At 45.3% G+C, this 21,586-nt stretch overlaps 1 protein-coding gene across 2 annotated transcripts in view; it reads right to left on the bottom strand.

The window, feature by feature from the left end:
* The window catches only part of LOC125641568 (protocadherin alpha-C2-like), a 104,761-nt gene extending 84,266 nt beyond the window's left edge, over nucleotides 1–20,495 (bottom strand). The window contains exon 1 of one of the 2 annotated variants that reach the window (XM_048861691.2): nucleotides 17,548–20,495. In XM_048861691.2, coding sequence (XP_048717648.1) covers nucleotides 17,548–20,061 — 2,514 coding nt within the window. In that variant the 5' untranslated portion in view covers nucleotides 20,062–20,495. The remainder of the gene's footprint in view (nucleotides 1–17,547) is intronic. The other variant, XM_048861685.2, reaches the window with a different exon arrangement.
* Nucleotides 20,496–21,586: the final 1,091 nt, after the last annotated feature.

The raw sequence follows: 21,586 nt of genomic DNA, 5'->3' as shown, positions 1-21,586 counted from the left end.
TCAGACTCGCAGGCTGCAGCAGGTTTTTACTGAAGGCAGACATGTTCTTTCATAAGACCAAGAGCTGCTACATTTTCCACAGTGATAAAAAGGCATAAAAACATGAAGGAAAAAATAGAGAGCAATACCCTTCAACCAGTACATCTCAGCACACGCTGACCTGCTACAGCATGACTTGCTATGTAAGGGTTGCCTGAGAAATTCCTGATTGATTACAAGTTGCTCCAGAAAATGTTAACACCACTTTTCTTACAGTGCACTGCATACAATAGCAACATTCATAATAATTTAAAATTATAGGCAACATTTTCAAATGAGGGTGCCTAAATCAGGCACCTAAATATTTAAGCAGCTACGCAGCTTAATTTTCAGAGGTGCTGAGCATTGATTTCAATTGTAGCTGCAGGTGCTCAGCACATTTAAATATTGTGACACTTTTTTGATGGCCAATTGTGCATGTAGGTGTCTAATGTTAGGCATCCAAGTTCGAAAATGTTAGAGTATAGACATAATGAATTACATTCATACTTGATGTGTCTTGTACAGTGGCCAATACCCAAATAATACATGCTAGTAATGGTGTAATTCTACTGAAGTCACTGGAGGTAGACTAGAAGTAAATTTGGTCCCATTACTTTTAAAAATTTGTTGAATACCCTAAATTATTTAAAGGCAGCTTTGTCCTTGCCCTTGGGATTCACAGTGTGCTCTTCTCTAGACCAATAAGTTTTACACAAATAAAGATATAGCAATAATGATATGCGCCATCTTTCTATCTGGCTATCTCAATAGTTATAAGGCCCCCGTCACTATCTGAGTTTGAGGAGCTATTTGGTACTCTGCATTGTAGCATTCTTCACAGCCTGATATACACAAAAGAGAAATTCCACCCATTGCAACAAAATATTAAACATCTGTGCTAGTAACTACCTTCACGTTTAAACCCAGTCTCTGTGCCCAGTTTCTGCTGGGCTTAATCATAGAATCATAGAATCATAGAATATCAGGGTTGGAAGGGACCCCAGAAGGTCATCTAGTCCAACCCCCTGCTCAAAGCAGGACCAATTCCCAGTTAAATCATCCCAGCCAGGGCTTTGTCAAGCCTGACCTTAAAAACCTCTAAGGAAGGAGATTCTACCACCTCCCTAGGTAACGCATTCCAGTGTTTCACCACCCTCTTAGTGAAAAAGTTTTTCCTAATATCCAATCTAAACCTCCCCCACTGCAACTTGAGACCATTACTCCTCGTTCTGTCATCTGCTACCATTGAGAACAGTCTAGAGCCATCCTCTTTGGAACCCCCTTTCAGGTAGTTGAAAGCAGCTATCAAATCCCCCCTCATTCTTCTCTTCTGCAGGCTAAACAATCCCAGCTCCCTCAGCCTCTCCTCATAACTCATGTGTTCCAGTCCCCTAATCATTTTTGTTGCCCTTCGCTGGACTCTCTCCAATTTATCCACATCCTTCTTGAAGTGTGGGGCCCAAAACTGGACACAATACTCCAGATGAGGCCTCACCAATGTCGAATAGAGGGGAACGATCACATCCCTCGATCTGCTCGCTATGCCCCTACCTATACATCCCAAAATGCCATTGGCCTTCTTGGCAACAAGGGCACACTGCTGACTCATATCCAGCTTCTCGTCCACTGTCACCCCTAGGTCCTTTTCCGCAGAACTGCTGCCTAGCCATTCGGTCCCTAGTCTGTAGCTGTGCATTGGGTTCTTCCGTCCTAAGTGCAGGACCCTGCACTTATCCTTATTGAACCTCATCAGATTTCTTTTGGCCCAATCCTCCAATTTGTCCAGGTCTTTCTGTATCCTATCCCTCCCCTCCAGCGTATCTACCACTCCTCCCAGTTTAGTATCATCCGCAAATTTGCTGAGAGTGCAATCCACACCATCCTCCAGATCATTTATGAAGATATTGAACAAAACCGGCCCCAGGACCGACCCTTGGGGTACTCCACTTGATACCGGCTGCCAACTAGATATGGAGCCATTGATCACTACCCGTTGAGCCCGACAATCTAGCCAGCTTTCTACCCACCTTGTAGTGCATTCATCCAGCCCATACTTCCTTAACTTGCTGACAAGAATACTGTGGGAGACCGTGTCAAAAGCTTTGCTAAAGTCAAGAAACAATACATCCACTGCTTTCCCTTCATCCACAGAACCAGTAATCTCATCATAAAAGGCGATTAGATTAGTCAGGCATGACCTTCCCTTGGCTTAATTGTGAAAAAGACAATTATGGCTCCAAGATTCTCTGACTGTACTTGTAATGAAGTAAAAATCTTAAATGAATCCACATGTTCCATAGAATCTCTATGGATAGTAATTCCATGCTATAATAAGAATATAACAGTAGGGATCTATTATCGACCACCTGACCAGGACAGTGATAGTGATGATGAAATGCTAAGGGAGATTAGAGAGGCTATCAAAATAAAGAACTCAATAATAGTGGGGGATTTCAATTATCCCCATATTGACTGGGTACATGTCACCTTAGGACAAAATGCAGAGACAAAATTTCTCGATACTTTGAATGACTGCTTCTTGGAGCAGCTGGTACAGGAACCCACAAGGGGAGAGGCAATTCTCAATCTAGTCCTGAGTAGAATACAGGATCTGGTCCAAGAGGTAACTATAACAGGACCGCTTGGAAATAGTGACCATAATATAATAACATTTAACATTCCTGTGGTGGGAAGAACACCTCAACAGCTCAACACCGTGGCATTTAATTTCAGAAAAGGGAACTATATAAAAATGAGGAGGTTAGTTAAACAGAAATTAAAAGGTACAGTGACTAGAGTGAAATCCCTGCAAGCTGCATAGACACTTTTCAAAGACACCATAACAGAGGTCCAACTTACATGTATACCTCAAATTAAAAAACACAGTAAAAGAACTAAAAAAGAGCCACCATGGATTAACAACCATGTAAAAGAAGCAGTGAGAGATAAAAAGGCATCTTTTAAAAAGTGGAAGTCAAATCCTAGTGAGGGAAATTGAAAGGAGCATAAACACTGCCAAATTAAGTGTAAAAATGCAATAAGAAAAGCCAAAAAGGAGTTTGAAGAACAGCTGGCCAAAAACTCAAAAGATAATAACAAAATGTTTTTTAAGTACGTCAGAAGCAGGAAGCCTGCTAAACAACCAGTGGGGCCCCTGGACGATCGAGATACAAAAGGAGAACTTAAAGACGACAAAGTCATTGCAGAGAAACTAAATGAGTGCTTTGCTTCAGTCTTCACAGCTGAGGATGTTAGCAAGATTCCCAAACGTGAGCCGTCCTTTGTAGGTGACAAATCTGAGGAATTGTCACAGATTGAAGTCTCACTAGAGGAGGTTTTGGAATTAATTGATAAATTTAACAGTAACAAGTCACCAGGACCAGATGGCATTCATCCAAGAGTTCTGAAAGAACTCAAATGTGAAATTGCGGAACTATTAATTATGTTTTGTAACCTGTCCTTTAAATCAGCTTCTGTACCCAATGATTGGAAGACAGCTAATGTAATGCCACTACTTAAAAAGGGTTCTAGAGGTGATCCCCGCAATTACAGACCGGTAAGTCTAACGTCAGTACTGGGCAAATTAGTAAAGAATAAAATTGTCAGACACATAGAAGAACATAAATTGTTTGGCAAAAGTCAACATGGTTTCTGTAAAGGGAAATCATGTCTTACACATCTATTAGAGTTCTTTTAAGGGGTCATCAAACACGTGGACAAGGGGGATCCAGTAGACATAGCCCTGGTCTACACTAGGACTTTAGGTCGAATTTAGCAGCGTTAAATTGATGTAAACCTGCATCCGTCCACACGATAAAGCCCTTTATTTCGCCTTAAAGGACTCTTAAAATCGATTTCCTTACTCCACCCCTGACAAGTGGATTAGCGCTTAAATCGGCCTTGCCGGGTCGAATTTGGGGTACTGTGGACACAATTCGACAGTATTGGCCTCCGGGAGCTATCCCAGAGTGCTCCATTGTGACTGCTCTGGACAGCACTCTCAACTCAGATGCACTGGCCAGGTAGACAGGAAAAGAACTGCGAACTTTTGAATCTCATTTCCTGTTTGGCCAGCGTGGCAAGCTGCAGGTGACCATGCAGAGCTCATCAGCAGAGGTGACCATGATGGAGTCCCGAAATCGCAAAAGAGCTCCAGCATGGACTGAACGGGAGGTACGGGATCTGATCGCTGTATGGGGAGAGGAATCCATGCTATCAGAACTCCGTTCCAGTTTTCGAAATGCCAAAACCTTTGTCAAAATCTCCCAGGGCATGAAGGACAGAGGCCATAACAGGGACCCAAACCAGTGCTGCGTGAAACTTAAGGAGCTGAGGCAAGCTTACCAGAAAACCAGAGAGGCGAATGGCTGCTCCGGGTCAGAGGCCAAACATGCTGCTTCTATGATGAGCTGCATGCCATTTTAGGGGGTTCAGCCACCACTACCCCAGCCGTGTTGTTTGACTCCTTCAATGGAGATGGAGGCAACACGGAAGCAGGTTTTGGGGACGAAGAAGATGATGATGATGATGAGGTTGTAGATAGCTCACAGCAAGCAAGCGGAGAAACCGCTTTTCCCGACAGCCAGGAACTGTTTCTCACCCTGGACCTGGAGCCAGTACCCCCCGAACCCACCCAAGGCTGCCTCCTGGACCCAGCAGGCGGAGAAGGGACCTCCGGTGAGTGTACCTTTTAAAATACTATACATGGTTTAAAAGCAAGCATGTGAAAGGATTACTTTGCCCTGGCATTCGCGGCTTTCCTGGCTGTACTCCCAAAACCTTTGCAAAAGGTTTCTGGGGAGGGCAGCCTTATTGCGTCCTTCGTGGTAGGACACTTTACCACTCCAGGCCAGTAACACGTACTCGGGAATCATTGTACAACAAAGCATTGCAGTGTATGTTTGCCGGCGTTCAAACAACATCCGTTCTTTATCTCTCTGTGTTATCCTCAGGAGAGTGAGATATCATTCATGGTCACCTGGTTGAAATAGGGTGCTTTTCTTCAGGGGACACTCAGAGGAGCCCGTTCCTGCCGGGCTGTTTGCCTGTGGCTGAACAGAAACATTCCCCGCTGTTAGCCACGGGGAGGGGGGAGGGTTGAGGGGGTAGCCACGCGGTGGGGGGAGGCAAAATGCGACCTTGTAACGAAAGCACATGTGCTATGTATGTAATGTTAACAGCAAGGTTTACCCTGAAAGAGTGTAGCCACTGTTTTATAAAATGTGTCTTTTTAAATACCGCTGTCCCTTTTTTTTTCTCCACCAGCTGCATGTGTCTCAATGATCACAGGATCTTCTCCTTCCCAGAGGCTAGTGAAGATTAGAAAGAAAAAAAAATGCACTCATGATGAAATGTTCTCTGAGCTCATGCTGTCCTCCCGCACTGACAGAGCACAGACGAATGCGTGGAGGCAAATAATGTCAGAGTGCAGGAAAGCACAAAATGACCGGGAGGAGAGGTGGCAGGCTGAAGAGAGTAAGTGGTGGGCTGAAGACAGGGCTGAAGCTCAAATGTGGCGGCAGAGTGATGAGAGGAGGCAGGATTCAATGCTGAGGCTGCTGGAGGACCAAACCAGTATGCTCCAGTGTATGGTTGAGCTGCAGCAAAGGCAGCTGGAGCACAGACTGCCACTACATCCCCTGTGTAACCAACCGCCCTCCTCCCCAAGTTCCATAGCCTCCACACCCAGATGCCCAAGAACGCGGAGGGGGGGCCACCGGCCAACCAGCCACTCCGCCACAGAGGATTGCCCCAAAAAAAGAAGGCTGGCATTCAACAAATTTTAAAATTGTAAACTTTTAAAGTGCTGTGTGGCATTTTCCTTCCCCCCTCCACCACCCGTCCTGGGCTACCTTGGTAGTCATCCCCCTATTTGTGTGATGAATGAATAAAGAATGCATGAATGTGAAGCAACAATGACTTTATTGCCTCTGCAAGCAATGATCGAAGGGAGGAGGGGAGGGTGGTTAGCTTACAGGGAAGTAGAGTGAACCAAGGGGCGGGGGGTTTCATCAAGGAGAAACAAAGAGAACTTTCACACCGTAGCCTGGCCAGTCATGAAACTGGTTTTCAAAGCTTCTCTGATGCGTACCGCGCCCTCCTGTGCTCTTCTAACCACCCTGGTGTCTGGCTGCTTGTAACCAGCAGCCAGGCGATTTGCCTCAACCTCCCACCCTGCCATAAACGTCTCCCCCTTACTCTCACAGATATTGTGGAGCACACAGCAAGCAGTAATAACAGTGGGAATATTGGTTTTGCTGAGGTCTAAGCGAGTCAGTAAACTGCGCCAGCGCGCCTTTAAATGTCCAAATGCACAGTCTACCTGACTACTGTCCAGGCTGCCTGTGTACGGCTTCATGAGCCATGGCATTAAGGGGTAGGCTGGGTCCCCAAGGATAACTATAGGCATTTCAACATCCCCAACAGTTATTTTCTGGTCTGGGAATAAAGTCCCTTCCTGCAGCTTTTGAAACAGACCAGAGTTCCTGAAGATGCGAGCGTCATGTACCTTTACCGGCCATCACACGTTGATGTTGGTGAAACGTCCCTTGTGATCCACCAGAGCTTGCAGCACTATTGAAAAGTACCCCTTGCGGTTTACATACTCGCCGGCTTGGTGCTCCGGTGCCAAGATAGGGATATGGGTTCCGTCTATGGCCCCACCACAGTTAGGGAATCCCATTGCAGCAAAGCCATCCACTATGACCTGCACATTTCCCAGGGTCACTACCCTTGATATCAGCAGATCTTTGATTGCATGGGCTACTTGCATCACAGCAGCCCCCAGAGTAGATTTGCCCACTCCAAATTGATTCCCAACTGACCGGTAGCTGTCTGGCATTGCAAGCTTCCACAGGGCTATCGCCACTCGCTTCTCAACTGTGAGGGCTGCTCTCATCTTGGTATTCATGCGCTTCAGGGCAGGGGAAAGCAAGTCACAAAGTTCCATGAAAGTGCCCTTACGCATGCGAAAGTTTCACAGCCACTGGGAATCGTCCCAGACCTGCAACACTATGCTGTCCCACCAGTCTGTGCTTGTTTCCCGAGCCCAGAATCGGCGTTCCACAGCATGAACCTGCCCCATTAGCACCATGATGCATGCACTGGCAGGGCCCATGCTTTCAGAGAAATCTGTGTCCATGTCCTGATCACTCACGTGACCGCGCTGATGTTGCCTCCTCGCCCGGTATCGCTCTGCCAGGTTCTGGTGCTGCATATACTGCTGGATAATGCGTGTGGTGTTTACTGTGCTCCTAATTGCCAAAGTGAGCTGAGCAGCCTCCATGCTTGCCTTGGTATGGCGTCCGCACTGAAAAAAGGCACGGAACGATTGTCTGCTGTTGCTCTGATGGAGGGAGGGGCGACTGATGACATGGCTTACAGGGTTGGCTTCAGGGAGCTAAAATCAACAAAGGGGGTGGCTTTACATCAAGGAGTATTTCAGGCAGGACTTCACGGAGGGTTCCAATAAGAAATGGTGCACCTAAGTTATTGTTCTTTTTGGAACAAGAAGGTTAGTCTGGCCTCTGATTGATACATGGCTAGATTTACCTCGCTGCACCTTCTCTGTGAGTGACTGCAGTGTGACCTAGAGGAATGAGTCCCCTAGACGGGGGAGCGGGGGAAGCAAATGAGTACAAAACAAATCTGGTCTATTTCTTGTTTTGATCCACTCCATCTATCTTTTACATCTTTGGCTGGCAGCAGACGGTGCAGAAGGACTGCATGTCATCCACATCTCATGGCTGCCCGGCAGAAGATGATGCAATAGGACTGCTAGCAATCCGTATCGCCTGCCTGCTCACCATAAGACGGTTCAATAGGACTGACTGCAGGACTAAAGAGAATGACCTGGTCAAGTCACTCCAAATTTAGTCCCTGCGCCCATGTCTGCCCAGGCGCTCCTGGCCGACGTGGCCAGGAGCACCTCGGACATGACGATGACGGCTACCAGTCGTATTGCACCGTCTGCTCCCACAAGGCAATGGGTTGCTGCTACTGTGTAGCAATGCAGTACCGCGTCTGCCAGCACCTAGGAGACATAGGGCGACGGTTACCTGAGCGGGCTCCATGCTTGCCGTGGTATGGCGTCTGCACAGGTAACTCAGGAAAAAAGGCGCGAAACGATTGTCTGCCCTTGCTTTCATGGAGGGAGGGAGGGAACGGGGGCCTGACGATATGTACCCAGAACCACCCGCGACAATGTTTTAGCCCCATCAGGCACTGGGATCTCAACCCAGAATTCCAATGGGCAGCGGAGACTGCGGGAACTGTGGGATAGCCACCCACGGTGCAACGCTCCGGAAGTCGACTCTAGCCTCGGTACTGTGGAAGCACTCCGCCAAGTTAATGCACTTAATGCACTTAGAGCATTTTCTGTGGGGACACACACACTCGAATATATAAAACCGATTTCTAAAAAAATGACTTCTATAAATTCGACCTAATTCCGTAGTGTAGACATACCCATAGTGTACTTAGATTTCCAGAAAGCCTTTGACAAGGTCCCTCACCAAAGGCTCTTACATAAATTAAGTTGTCATGGGATAAGAGGGAAGATTCATGGATTGAGAACTGGTTAAAAGACAGGGAACAAAGGGCAGGAATAAATGGTAAATTTTCAGAATGGAGAGGAGTAACTAGTGGTGTTCCCCAAGGGTCAGTCCTAGGACCAATCCTATTCAACTTATTCAGAAATGATCTGGAGAAAGGGGTAAACAGTGAGGTGGCAAAGTTTGCAGACGATAGTAAACTGCTCAAGATAGTTAAGACCAAAGCAGACTGTGAAGAACTTCAAAAAGATCTCACAAAACTAAGTGATTGGGACACAAAATGGCAAATGAAATTTAATGTGGATAAATGTAAAGTAATGCACATTGGAAAAAATAACCCCAACTATACATACAATATGATGGGGGCTAATTTAGCTACAACTAATCAGGAAAGAGATCTTGGAGTCACCATGGATAGTTCTCTGAAGACGTCCACGCAGTGTGCAGTGGCAGTCAAAAAGGCGAACAGGATGTTAGGAATCATTTAAAAAGGGATAGAGAATAAGACGAAGAATATCTTATTGCCTTTATATAAATCCATGGTACGCCCACATCTTGAATACTGCATACAGATGTGGTCTCCTCATCTGAAAAAAGATATACTGGCATTAGAAAAGGTTCAGAGAAGGGCAACTAAAATGATTAGGGGGTTGGAATGGGTCCCATATGAGGAGAGATTAAAGTGACTAGGACTTTTCAGCTTGGAAAAGAAGAGACTAAGGGGGGATATGATAGAGGTATATAAAATCATGAGTGGTTTGGAGAAAGTGAATAAGGAAAAGTTATTTACTTGTTCCCATAATATATGAACTAGGGGCCACCAAATGAAATTAATGGGCAGCAGGCTTAAAACAAATAAAAGAAAGTTCTTCTTCACACAGCGCACAGGCAACCTGTGGAACTCCTTGCCTGAGGAGGTTGTGAAGGCTATGACTATAACAGGGTTTAAAAGAGAACTAGATAAATTCAGGGAGGTTAAGTCCATTAATGCCTATTAGCCAGGATGGGTAAGGAATGGTGTCCCTAGCCTCTGTTTGTCAGAGGTTGGAGATGGATGGCAGGAGAGAGATCACTTGATCATTACCTATTAGGTTCATTCCCTCTGGGGCACCTGGCATAGGCCACTGTCAGCAGACAGGATACTGGGCTGGATGGACCTTTGGTCTGACCCAGTATGGCCATTCTTATGTTCCGGCCCTGGCCCTAGCCCCACTCAACTTTAAAGAAAAACTTTAGGACTGTTCTAAACTTCGTCAGCTGGTAGTGGTCCTCAAGGAACCATCCACCTACTAAGGAGTATCAGAAAACAACACACTCTTATCACAACTTTTCCCCATCCTGACATGCCTCCTACACCACGGACTGCAGGTGAGCAGATACATGAGCTGGCTATCTTGACTTTTCTCCTGTTGTGAAAGAACACCAAGGGAATTCTCAGCTCAGAAGACAGAGCTGATTTCCACTCTTTCTGCACCAGGAATGGAGTGGTTCAAAGAATCTCTGGTCCTTAGAGTGTCTGATCAAAAAGAGAGAGAAGCAGCATGAGGAATAGAATTCTTCCTATAGTCCTGGCCAAAAACCATATTAAGTTATAGTCATGGCTGAAAACTGGGGAATTCTCAAGGAAGCAGAGAAGGAAAGAAAGGCAAAAAAGGAGAGACTGTCTGTCACACTGCTACATTGGTTCACAACACTTGGATGTTTTTCTTCTCACCAATAAGGGCTAGAAACTTAGTTTATTTAAATGAAAGCTTTCATGCTGCAGATTATGAATCTGTCATGGAGACAGGATAAATTCATCAAGTAGGCTGCATCTGAGGTCAGTGTGGCATTCAAAAGGGTTATTGCTCCACCAGATATGCTTGCTGGAATAGTTTGCAACTGCCATAAGCCCTCTGTTTTTTCATTGTGTAGGTTGAGCAGAGTAGAGGTTGATCTGCCATATATTTGGAGTGCATGGTAGATGACCCATACTGCCAGAGTGTACTGGGACACTGTAGATATATGTAATATCCACATAGGTAATCTGGTGTGTATCATAAAGTCTCCAATCTACAGTGGAATGGAGGAGATGTAGTATTTAGCATTTAGATGTAGTATTTTTATCCTTGTATGGATATTAAAATGCAAAATGTAATCTCTGCCTTTAGTGAGAAGGAATGGCAAAGGGCCAGGTTTCTGGTCCAGATGCAGTAGTTGTTTGGCATTTCACAGGGTTCAGTAACATATCAGAGTAGGGAACAGTAGGGCTCTACCACTTGTATTTAAAAGGCAGAAGGGGAAAATGTCTTTGGCCTACATAGGAGAGTGGGGATGGATATGGGGGCACATGTTAAGATGGTACTGGAACCTTAACTGCAAATGTTCTGACAGTCAAATATATATGAGTTGTTGAGTTTTTTAACTATAAAGCTGTTATTTTAATTAATTTGTCTGGGCATTTCCTTACTTTTTTAAGAATCTTCACAGGTCTGACTCAGCATGGGTATGGGTGGCAGAATCTAGCTCTTAGTTTTTATGACCATTTTTCTACCGCATGGGAGAAAACAGTGACTCACATGAGAACGAACAGTCTTCCATTTCTTTGGGGCTGCTCTTGCTTAGTTTTACTGGACACTGAAGGACTGGCTTTGAACATTGGATGACTGGGAGCTGTCAGTGATCTGCAGGAGACATGTTCATCATACTTTTATGCCATCATAAGCCAATATCCTGTAACTGGCAATGCTAGTGGGAGCAAAAGAAATCAATACCAACATCTTCTTTGCAGCATTAGCAATAATAGGCTTCTCCTCTGGTCCTACTATCAGTCCTGCCTCCATAAGTACTCTTTGCCTTTGGTCCCAACAGAGAAGCCAGTTGAGGAGGCATATGACTTCAAAGCAGAATGTTGGGCAGCCAGGGCACGGGAAGTGAGTTTGAGGCATATGTCATAATGATTAATGTTAGTTGTTCAAGTGTGGAAACAGATAAGCCTGCCAATTTCCTATCTGCATTCCACAATGTACCCACAGCTTTATGAATTCTTATGTTCTGTATATCACTACAAGAGGAACTGAATGTTAAAAACAAATCAAATCCAGCATTAACACAGCCAAACTATATGTATAAGCAGACTGAAAACCAGCATCATGGTAACAAAGCTAAATATAAATATAGTGATGGGTAAAATCAGATGGTTCAAAGTTTGGATGTTTGGGCTGTTCCAAACACAATCCCCCTCCACCAAACAGGTCCTGTGACAGACTAGTACCACTTTCAAGCCCTAGCGAGGTCAAATGGACCAGAGTTTGGTAATGTGATATGGATCTTTTCATTTACAGATTACAAATTCAAATCTGCCCCTGCTGTATAGATAGTGACAGCTGTGAGCATCTCGGTGCTGCTTCGTGGCCAACATGAAATTAGTTTGGTGGTCTTAGTACAATTCCCAGTGGACAATTCACAAAAAATTATTGGCAATTGATAACTGATATCTTTTGCAGGGCTTGTCATAGGCCCTGTTGAGTGGAGGGAACTATGTGGTGACAGTCACCCCTACTTGATATTGTCTCATTGCAAGGAATGATTTGTGGCCCACTACCCCATTCTGCCATCTTAGATATGATCTTAGACTGCACTCCCATCCAGTGTCTTTGCAAGGCCACAAGGTAGTGCCACTGGCAACAATCCTTTCTACTCCTCAATGGTCTTCAAGAAGAAGGATGTGATGGGAAGCTTTCATCACACATGCAGTAGTAGGAAGCAGCCCAAAGCCACGCCCTGTTTCTGCCATCATCAGCTTTTCCTGTTTGGCTCAGAAAGAGCACATAAAAAGCAATGACTCCTTCTGAAAAACTGAATCAAAATTTATTGAGGTGTTTTTAATGGTGGACATCACCACAGAATCAGAGTGTCTCACCATAGTATCTTATGACTTCTAACCCTACAGAGCACATGGGGTATGTTCAACCATTCAGGGAACCAGAAGCTATACAAAGGGATTAATGTGTCCAGGCATAACCAACCAACCCATTTTATGCTACCAAATGTTTGCAGTCATCCTAAAACAAAACATGTTTATGCAAAATTTTACGACAATGTTTTAAAATAGCATAATGTTGATCCAATTTCACTAACATTTTAGCTGAATTACAAACAAATGTTAATGAAAAATCATTTTCCTTAGTTCTGATATGTTGACATCTCAAGTATTTGTTGCTTGAATTATGAGATTCATATGTACTCTGGGCCTGATTCAGTATTCACTGAAATCAAAAAAGCCCCCCTCCATTAACTACAATGGGTGTTGGCTCAAGCCCTGTTTGTGTGAATCAAACATTTACAAACAGTTAGCAAATGATGAGTGTGCTAAACACATCCCACTCTATTCCTATATTCACACAAATACTTAGTAGAATAACATACTATCTTCTTATCAAATATATCCACTTTGAAGCAATAAATAAAAGGCCTTTTAAAATCCTAGACCACTTACAGCTCAGTTTCCTTTCTACTGAGAATATGTTGACAGTTGTGGGATTCATGGAGCTATTTCAAATTTCCTACTGTAAAATCTGAGAGTGATTATACAAAAATGCTCACACTAAATTCAACATAGAGAATAAACTATTTGTAGTCTAGCATTTGTTTATCGTTCCAGAAACTAGAATGAAAAGATAACAGAACAAAATTCAGTACAGAATATTTCCCCCTAACAATGAGCATTTGCATTCCTAACCCTAAGAAAACAAAAATGAAATTAACAGGTCAATGCTTCTTTAAAATATATTTATGAGTTCTGGTACAGTGAAACACTGCTTTGTCTGCTTAATGTTAGATGCAAGTTTCTGCCAGCACAGCAGTTACCCTCAGCCTCACAGTTTGACTTCCCTGGAGCACAGAGCACTGACCCTGCATAGCAGAAAAGGAACTGGTGCTGCTTCTAACCAAAAGAACAAACATTTCTATTTAACCTTTCCAATGTCAGAGAGCCCAAAGAATTTCTTAAAGGCTTAAGTCCTTGAACTGAGATTGTAAGATATTCCAACATTAATACCTTTAAAGCCCTTGTGAGAAATCTCTTGGGAAGATTGCTTTGGACAATGCTATGTGTTTGCTAGATTTAGACACTTCAAAGCACACTTGAATCTAAAGAAATACCAAGATGTGTGAAACACATTTTTGTTTGATTTATTTCAAATGAATAGCACTCTGTCTTCGAAGCAGCCAACTGGGGATGGCACGGGGAGGGAGTAGTACTTCAGTGTGTATAAACAACCACAAAATGAATGAACTACAAGGATTTATCATTACTAATCTGCAGCTTCAATTTTTCCTTCAGAACATACACAGTGCTTTATTTATTGAGGAACCTACATTTTACTGATCATCCAATGAGTGCACAAAATGGGATCAGAGGGAGGCCAATGCCCAGAACTGACGGTATATTTTTTCCATCAAGGATTCAGTATGCCAGCTGACAATTAATAAAGTGCCACAGTGCATTTTTGCTAAGAATACTGAGTTAGACCAGATGCCCGTCTGATTGTTCATCCCTGCATCGAAGTGAAGAGGCTGCCATGGTATCCAAGATATAACGGACAGGTTTAGCTACACAGAGGGCATGAACAAGGTGGCTAAGATAAAAAGACAGCAGGGAACAGATATTACCAAGTGTCACTCAGCAATTCAATGGGTGTATGAGAGAAATGGACACTAGAATATATTATTAAAGTTTCAGAACGATGAGGATAAGTCATTTCTGAAAATGATAGGCAGCAATACCAGGGACCCAAGGGGTAGAATAGGATCGCTCCCCTCCACACACTCACAGTCCACACCAGTAGACAGCCATACATGCTGGCTGAAACTTCACAGAATTCCAACAATGAAACCAAAATATTTTGCACAAGCTAATTTTATCCGTATGTAATTATCCTTTGCTGACTGCCCTGGTTATCCAGTAGTGATGCTATAGCACCAGTCATTCATTAATCCAAGTATCTTGATCCTTGTCTCCAGTGCCGCCAACAATCACTCCACTGCCTGCTAGTTTAAAGACTACTCATGCAAGTGCTAATACGTTTGATTTTTACAAAACAAACTTGATTGAGACTGAGATTCCATTTGAAATAACCATATAGGCCTGCAAAAGGGCCTAGGAGACAGTGAGCTGAACATTAGCAGAAGCATGAGCTGTCTTGAAGAAAAAGGACATTATCATTTACCATACCACAACTAACACATTAGTAGAATAGTACAGAAAAACCATATAGGAAGCCACAGAGTTTCAGCTGATGCAAAGAAATCCCTAAACTTAATAGGCCAGTTACATCAATATAATTCCACTGATGACAATGAAGTTACTCCTGATTTGCCTCAGAGTAAGTGAAAGAAGAATCTGTCTCTAATTTTAAATATAAAAAGAACCTGTGACACCCACACCAACACACGTATCCTGGGCACAGAATTTTTTTTATCTGACTGCAGAATTAATGTATACAACATTTTAATATATGTGAAACCCAAGAAATATTTTCACTTATGGTAAATTCCACAGAAAGCCTGAGTAACTGGTGCAGCTTCTTATCATATTATAGTTAATTGATGATAACATCTGTCAACAAGCCTTATTAGAAAAAATATTTCTTTATAGATTGTCCAGTGGTAACAGTTACATTATATATCAATGTTGTGAGATGCCACAAGATGCAGTGATCCCTGCTAGTACACTTTATAGATGATGGGATGGGCCTTTCAAGAATTATACAAATTTACTATTGCTATAGAAACAAGCAAAATATGGTGTTTGGCACGTTTAATAAGACTAACAATGTCCATTAAAACCAGCATACCTTGACATTGTTAATCAGTGGATCGCTTTTAACATGTGTATGTGGAGACTGAGTAATGGGGCAAAATATGTAAATTTGAAAGAGATAATCTGCTAAAAATTATTAACCTGTGAATTCAGTTATATGGCTACATTGTCTCATGTGCATCTGACAATGACACAGGTTCTCTGCATTACAACACCATAGGCAATTTTTGTAATGCAAGGCCTTAGGAAGTTTCACTGAACTTGTGGAAAACAGTATCTAACAGAATTTCTTCTCTGTTTAAATCTTGCAAAACTAATAAGTAATTGCTTGCACATCTGAATTCTGGTTCTTCACACAACTGAATATGTGGTAGATATTGTTTCATTCCAACATTAAAAACAGGAGTTAATAAATTTGTATTGTGTCTCTCTGCTATTGTACACCAACACTAGGGTTAGTAAGCTGTCTTTGCTTTACCTGCACAGTTCCTCAGAAATTGCTAATTCACTTCATGCAATAGGATCTATCTCCTAAAGTCACGATGGGAATCTATTACAAATTTCTGCTGTTTCTACATCTAAACCGAAGTCATTTTCAATTATCATCCATCTGTTTGCACAGAAGCTCTGATTTAAGGAATATTTGTAATCCTCTGATTCTTCCCTTTTCTGCACCATGTCTAGCATGTCACCTTATGATCAACAAATTCTAGATATTTCTAATAAAAATATTTATAATACATATTAAGAATCAGATAACTAATGGTTCATTTGCCCCACTACACTATATATTTGATAGCCGTTATGAACTTAGATTGTGAAAATCACATAGTCATCAAAGTCATATTATTGCGTCACTGGGAAAGAGTAAAATAGCTACATCAATTGTAAATGGAGGAACATTGTTTGGTATCAGCATTATTTTAGGAGAAACCTTGTTATTAAAGCCTGCATTTTATATCTTTTAAAACCAGTGAGACAAAATGCTCATTTCTTAATAAGGAGAACAAAAAAACATGGCTTGATAAGACATGTCCTTGTTTTCAAAAGAAAAACATTCTGGCTGATTTGAGAGGGGCTAATAAGCATAAAGATTTGGTTAATATTTCTGTGTAGATACAAAAAAGCAAAGCAACATTCCATCCAAGCACAAGGATACAATCTTTCCTTATGCTTGCATACATTTTTCATGTAAATGTACAAGCCATGTGCTTGCCATATTACCAGTGCACAAGTAATGTACAGTAAATGCAATATTTTCCTTATACATCAGAATTAAAACACAATCTGCCCAGCAGTGAAATCACTATCTTTTCACTCATAGTGAAGTGTTGCTGTGTTCACTTCCAAAATCCATAACACAGGAATGATATAGAACACTACAAACTGTACACTAGGTCTACGCTGGCTATGTGCTAATAGAAAGCAGTGACTAATTCATCACTGTGGGAAAATATTGCAGAGGTTAATATACTGCTGGTCAAACCACAGGTATTAAACAGTTTCCAATAGCAAACCAGCAGGTTACAGGTTGTTGCACTGCAACATCATAACTGGTAGACTGGGTCAACAGCCTTGAAATGTGTCATTGTATTGCCAGACAGGAGAAGAGAAAAAGGCAGCCCCATGCAGTGCAAACATCAAAGTATAGAGAACATGTTCTCAGACAACTAAAGCACATATACTAAGCCAAATCTATCTTATTAGTGGCCTGGCCATGGTAATTTTGTCTGGGCACAGAAGCAATACATTGTCAAATATTTTTAATCACTGTAAAGTGTCTTCTTGATTCTTAGTATCATCTCATTTCTTCTGCAGCATTCTAACCTTAAAATTTTAAGATTACATGTGTCATTCCTCAGTAGTTTGTTGGAGTGGGCATATCTGTAAAGAAAAGGGGAGGGGGTTGAGGAAGGGGAAACCTTTTCTATACCATCTACAACAGAAATTAAGTGAGTCTCAAACAATGTGCTCACACTGAGCCACTAACTTACCAAATAAACCTAGAAAGCCCCAGTATTTACCTAGAAACCAAACCGTGTTTCATAGATTAGAATTCAGCAACCAAAATAGGGAATAAACTGAATCTAGACATTCCACTTTTAACCTTCAGATAAGGACACATTGTTAGGTTCAGAACATGGTTCTGGTCATGTATCAATTCATCCTCACCTCATTAGGCGTAATGGAGTCATTTTTAAGTATGATCAGGTTTTGTGCACTCTGACCACTCTGTCCTGTCAGATGTCTCTCAGCCATCACTGCATGAGGACCTGTTCCTGTTGGGCCACCAGTATTGTAAAACATGAAAGTGTCACTTCCTGATCCTGCAGTCAGACATGCCTTATAGCAGTAGGTCTTAGTGAGAGACCCATTCCCCCGCACTTCAATAAAATGTGGCTGTACTTTTAAACCATGTGGTATCCTATTGTCAATGTTGTTGTTAGCCTGCTTGTACGTTTCAGCAGGATACCTTTCTCTGAGCCCACAAAAACTTCCACAACAGGAGTCACCATACACACTGTATCTGTAGCACTTGATGACTGTTAGGACAATGATTGTCAAAAGAAATATGAATGAAACTGAGCTCAGAGCAATAATGAGATACAGTGTTATCTCTGAGTAGTTTCTAGTACTTTTGATATGCCTCCTTGTGTCAGGGATGATTTTGGAAACTCTATCCACAACAGCGATGGTTATGGCTACTGCTGAGGACAGGGATGGCTCTCCATTGTCTCTCACAACAACTGACAGGTTGAAAGTAGTAACACTGTCATCCCCCAGTTTGCGAGTAGTCCTAATCTCCCCGCTGTGTAGCTCCACTCTGAAGAGATCTGGGTCTGAGGCTTGAGCCAGATGGTAGAACAACCATGCATTTTGTCCAGAGTCTGCATCAATGGCTATTACTTTGGTAACCAAATAACCTGCGTGTGCCGAGCGAGGGATCATCTCCAAGGCTGCCGAGGCGTTGGTTGAGGTAGGGTACAGAATCTGAGGGGCATGGTCATTCTGATCCACCACATACACGTGGACAGTGACAGTGCTGCTAAGTGTTGGGGTCCCAGCATCCTGGGCCTGAACAACAACCTGAAACTCCCTTAACTTCTCGTAATCAAAGGAGTTGACCGCATATATGTTACCATTGTCGGATTTAATGGAGACGTAGGATATGACAGGTAGCCCTTGAATTTCCCCTTTCAGGAGAGAATAGGACACATAGGCATTTTCGTTGGCATCGGCATCGATGGCTTTGACAGTGCACAGCGAAACCCCGAGCGCGTTGTTCTCGGGGATGTAAACGGAATACATGGGCTCTTCGAACCGCGGAGGGTTGTCGTTGACATCAGAGATGTACACTTGTATCACTTTGTGGGAAGAGAGGGGAGGGGTCCCGGCATCCGTAGCAGTGACCGTGATGTTGTAGGAGGAAGCCCTTTCGCGGTCCAGGTTGCCCTGCGTGACCAGCGTGTAGGAGTTTTTGAAGGAGTTGAGTTTGAAGGGGATGTTGGGAGGGATGCTCAGACTGACCTGCTTGTTCGGCCCGGAGTCCTGGTCGGTTACACTCATTAAAGCCACCACAGTCTGGGGCCGGGCGTTCTCCGGCACCGGGCTGTACAGGGAGGTCAGCACCACTTCGGGGGCATTATCGTTGGCGTCCACGATGTTGACCAGCACCTTGCAGTGCCCGGCCATGGACACAGGGCCCCGGTCGGTGGCCTGCACATAAATCTCATAGGAGGAGGCCTCCTCGTAGTCCAGCGTGCCGTTGACTCTCACCTCGCCGGAGACGGGGTCGATGCTGAAGAGCTGCCGCACCTTCTGGGGGGTGTAGCCGCTGAAGGAGTACAGCACCTCCCCGTTGGAGCCCTCGTCCGGGTCCGAGGCGTTCAGCTTCACCACCAGCGTGCCCGGGACCGCATTCTCCAGCAGGTTCACTGAGTAGGTGGATCGGTCAAAGACGGGCGAGTTGTCGTTTGTGTCCATGACCCGAATGGAGATCTGGGCCGTGCCAGACCTGGCGGGGCTGCCCCCATCCATGGCGGTGAGCACCAGCTGCTGCAAGGCGCTTTGCTCCCGGTCCAGGGGCTGCTGCAGCACCAGCTCCAGAAGTTTGCTTCCGCGCTGGAAGCCTTTGAGGTCCAGGGCGAAGTGCTGGTTGGGGCTGAGCCGGTAGCTCTGCACCGAGTTGGTGCCCACGTCGGGGTCCTGCGCGCTCTCGATGTGGAAGCGGGCGCCGGGCACAGCAGACTCGCTGACCTCCAGCCGGTAGCCCTGCCGCGGGAAGCGGGGCGCGTTGTCGTTGATGTCCAGCACCTCCACCTCCACGTTGTGCACCTCGATGGGCTGCTCGATCACCAGCTCCAGGCTGAGGAAGCAGGAGGGGCTAAGCTCGCACAGCGCCTCCCGGTCCATGCGCTCCTTCACCAGCAGCGCCCCGCGGCCCAGATCCAGCTCCAGGTACTGCCGCCCGCTGCCCGAGGTCAGCCGTGCGCCCCGAGCCGACAGCCGCTGCGGATCCACGCCCAGGTCGCTCGCCACGTTCCCCACGAAGGCGCCGCGCTGCAGCTCCTCCTGCACCGAGTAGCGGAGCTGCCCGCCCGCCGGCCCCAGGCACAGCAGGAGCAGGAGAGCCAGGATCCGGAGCGCCGCCGCCCCGCAGCAGCGGCGGGGAGAAGACGGCGCCATGGCCGAGGGCGGAGGGAGGGGTGGGGGGAGCCGAGCTCAGCTTTCACCTGACGCGCTCGCAGCTCTGCCGGGCCTCACATCCCTCAGCCGCCGCCGCCGCCGCCTCCCACACCCAGCAGCGGGTTCATGCACCCGGCTAGCAGGCGCCGCTCGCTGCGCCCGGCGCTGCCGCCGCCCCTGCAGCCTCCACCGCTGCCGGCTCCCGAGCCGCCCGCTTCCTCAGAAAATCCATGCTCCCCGGCTCGGCTGCTACCCGGCCCTGCGGCGGCGGATCCGGCCTCTCCTCCTCCAGCAGCTCGGGGGACTCGCAGCTCCACTTCCTCCTTCTGTGGCTGCTGCGTGGAGTGTGCGGGGGAGGGGCGCTGAGCTCCAGCTGGCTCCATTTCAGCACCCGGGCAGGGAACAGCGACACCGAGGCAAGCAGCCAAGAGCAGCAGCCAGACGGCACGGGAGGGGGCTGCGCGGCCTGCCGGCTACCCCGTGGAGGGCAAGAGTGCCCCGCCAGCCACAGCGCCTATCCCACACAGGGGCGAGCCCCTTCCCCAGGGAGCTCTTCACAGGAGCCAACCGCAGCACCAATCCCCCCAACAGACACCAGGACCGCCCCCGCACCCTCTCCTCAGCCCCTGGGAGTTCAGAGCCAACTACCCCCATAGCCACCCCCCTTCACAGAGATACCTCTCTCCTCCCCAGGGAGACAGTCAGGGACCCCTTCAATTCCTAAAAGCCCTGCCTTCCCGCCCACACTCAAATTAGGAGAAAGAGTGAGTGTGACGTCCATGTGTGTGTTTACATACGTTTTATGTCTAGACAAAGAGAAAGATAGCTCTTCTACCCGGGGCTGTCGCCTGCTACTGCAGAGGCTCTTTGGTCTAATGTCTAACACCTATCTCCTATGATATAGGCAGGCCCTCTCAGAGGTCCAGAGAGGGCCCAAGCCACTTCCAGCTTTTAAGACCCCTTTCAACACACACCTGATCCAGCACCAGACACTAGTGGTGGTTTGTTTATATAATCAGCTGGTCTGAGAGGACACACTCTTCATGGTCTAATCTTGTGCCATCAGAACCGATATATTTTTACTAATATTTATGAACATCTAAAAATCTTTAATATGACCAAATCTATATCAGATAACAAAAAATGATGTCTTTCACCAAATCACATTTCTTATTTGCTCAAATTTGCAGCTCTAAGCTGAGAAAGTGTCCCCCGTTTTGGTTTGATAGGAATGTGCATAAAAACAAGCTGTGAAACTTATTAAATGCCACAAATTAACAAGTGTCTAAATTTGAGGCCCCTTTGAGCTTGAGGTCCAGGCCAAATGGCCCTCCTGCCCCTCTCCCCGTCCCAGACTGGCCATGGATATAGGGGATGTGGAAGAAGCCTTCCCATATTTACCAACATTAATTCCTGCCTGCATTTTTCTACCCACAAGGCCACCACCAGGGCAAGCTGTGGGGCCCCAAACAAAAGCAAGGCAGCAGCTTGTCATAGGAAAGGAATACAGAGTGGTTCTTTGGCC

This window comes from Caretta caretta, chromosome 8 (assembly GCF_965140235.1).
Source record: "Caretta caretta isolate rCarCar2 chromosome 8, rCarCar1.hap1, whole genome shotgun sequence".
NCBI lineage: Eukaryota > Metazoa > Chordata > Testudines > Cheloniidae > Caretta > Caretta caretta.
Note: the sequence above shows the minus strand (reverse complement) of the source record. Positions and strands in the feature narration are given on the sequence as shown.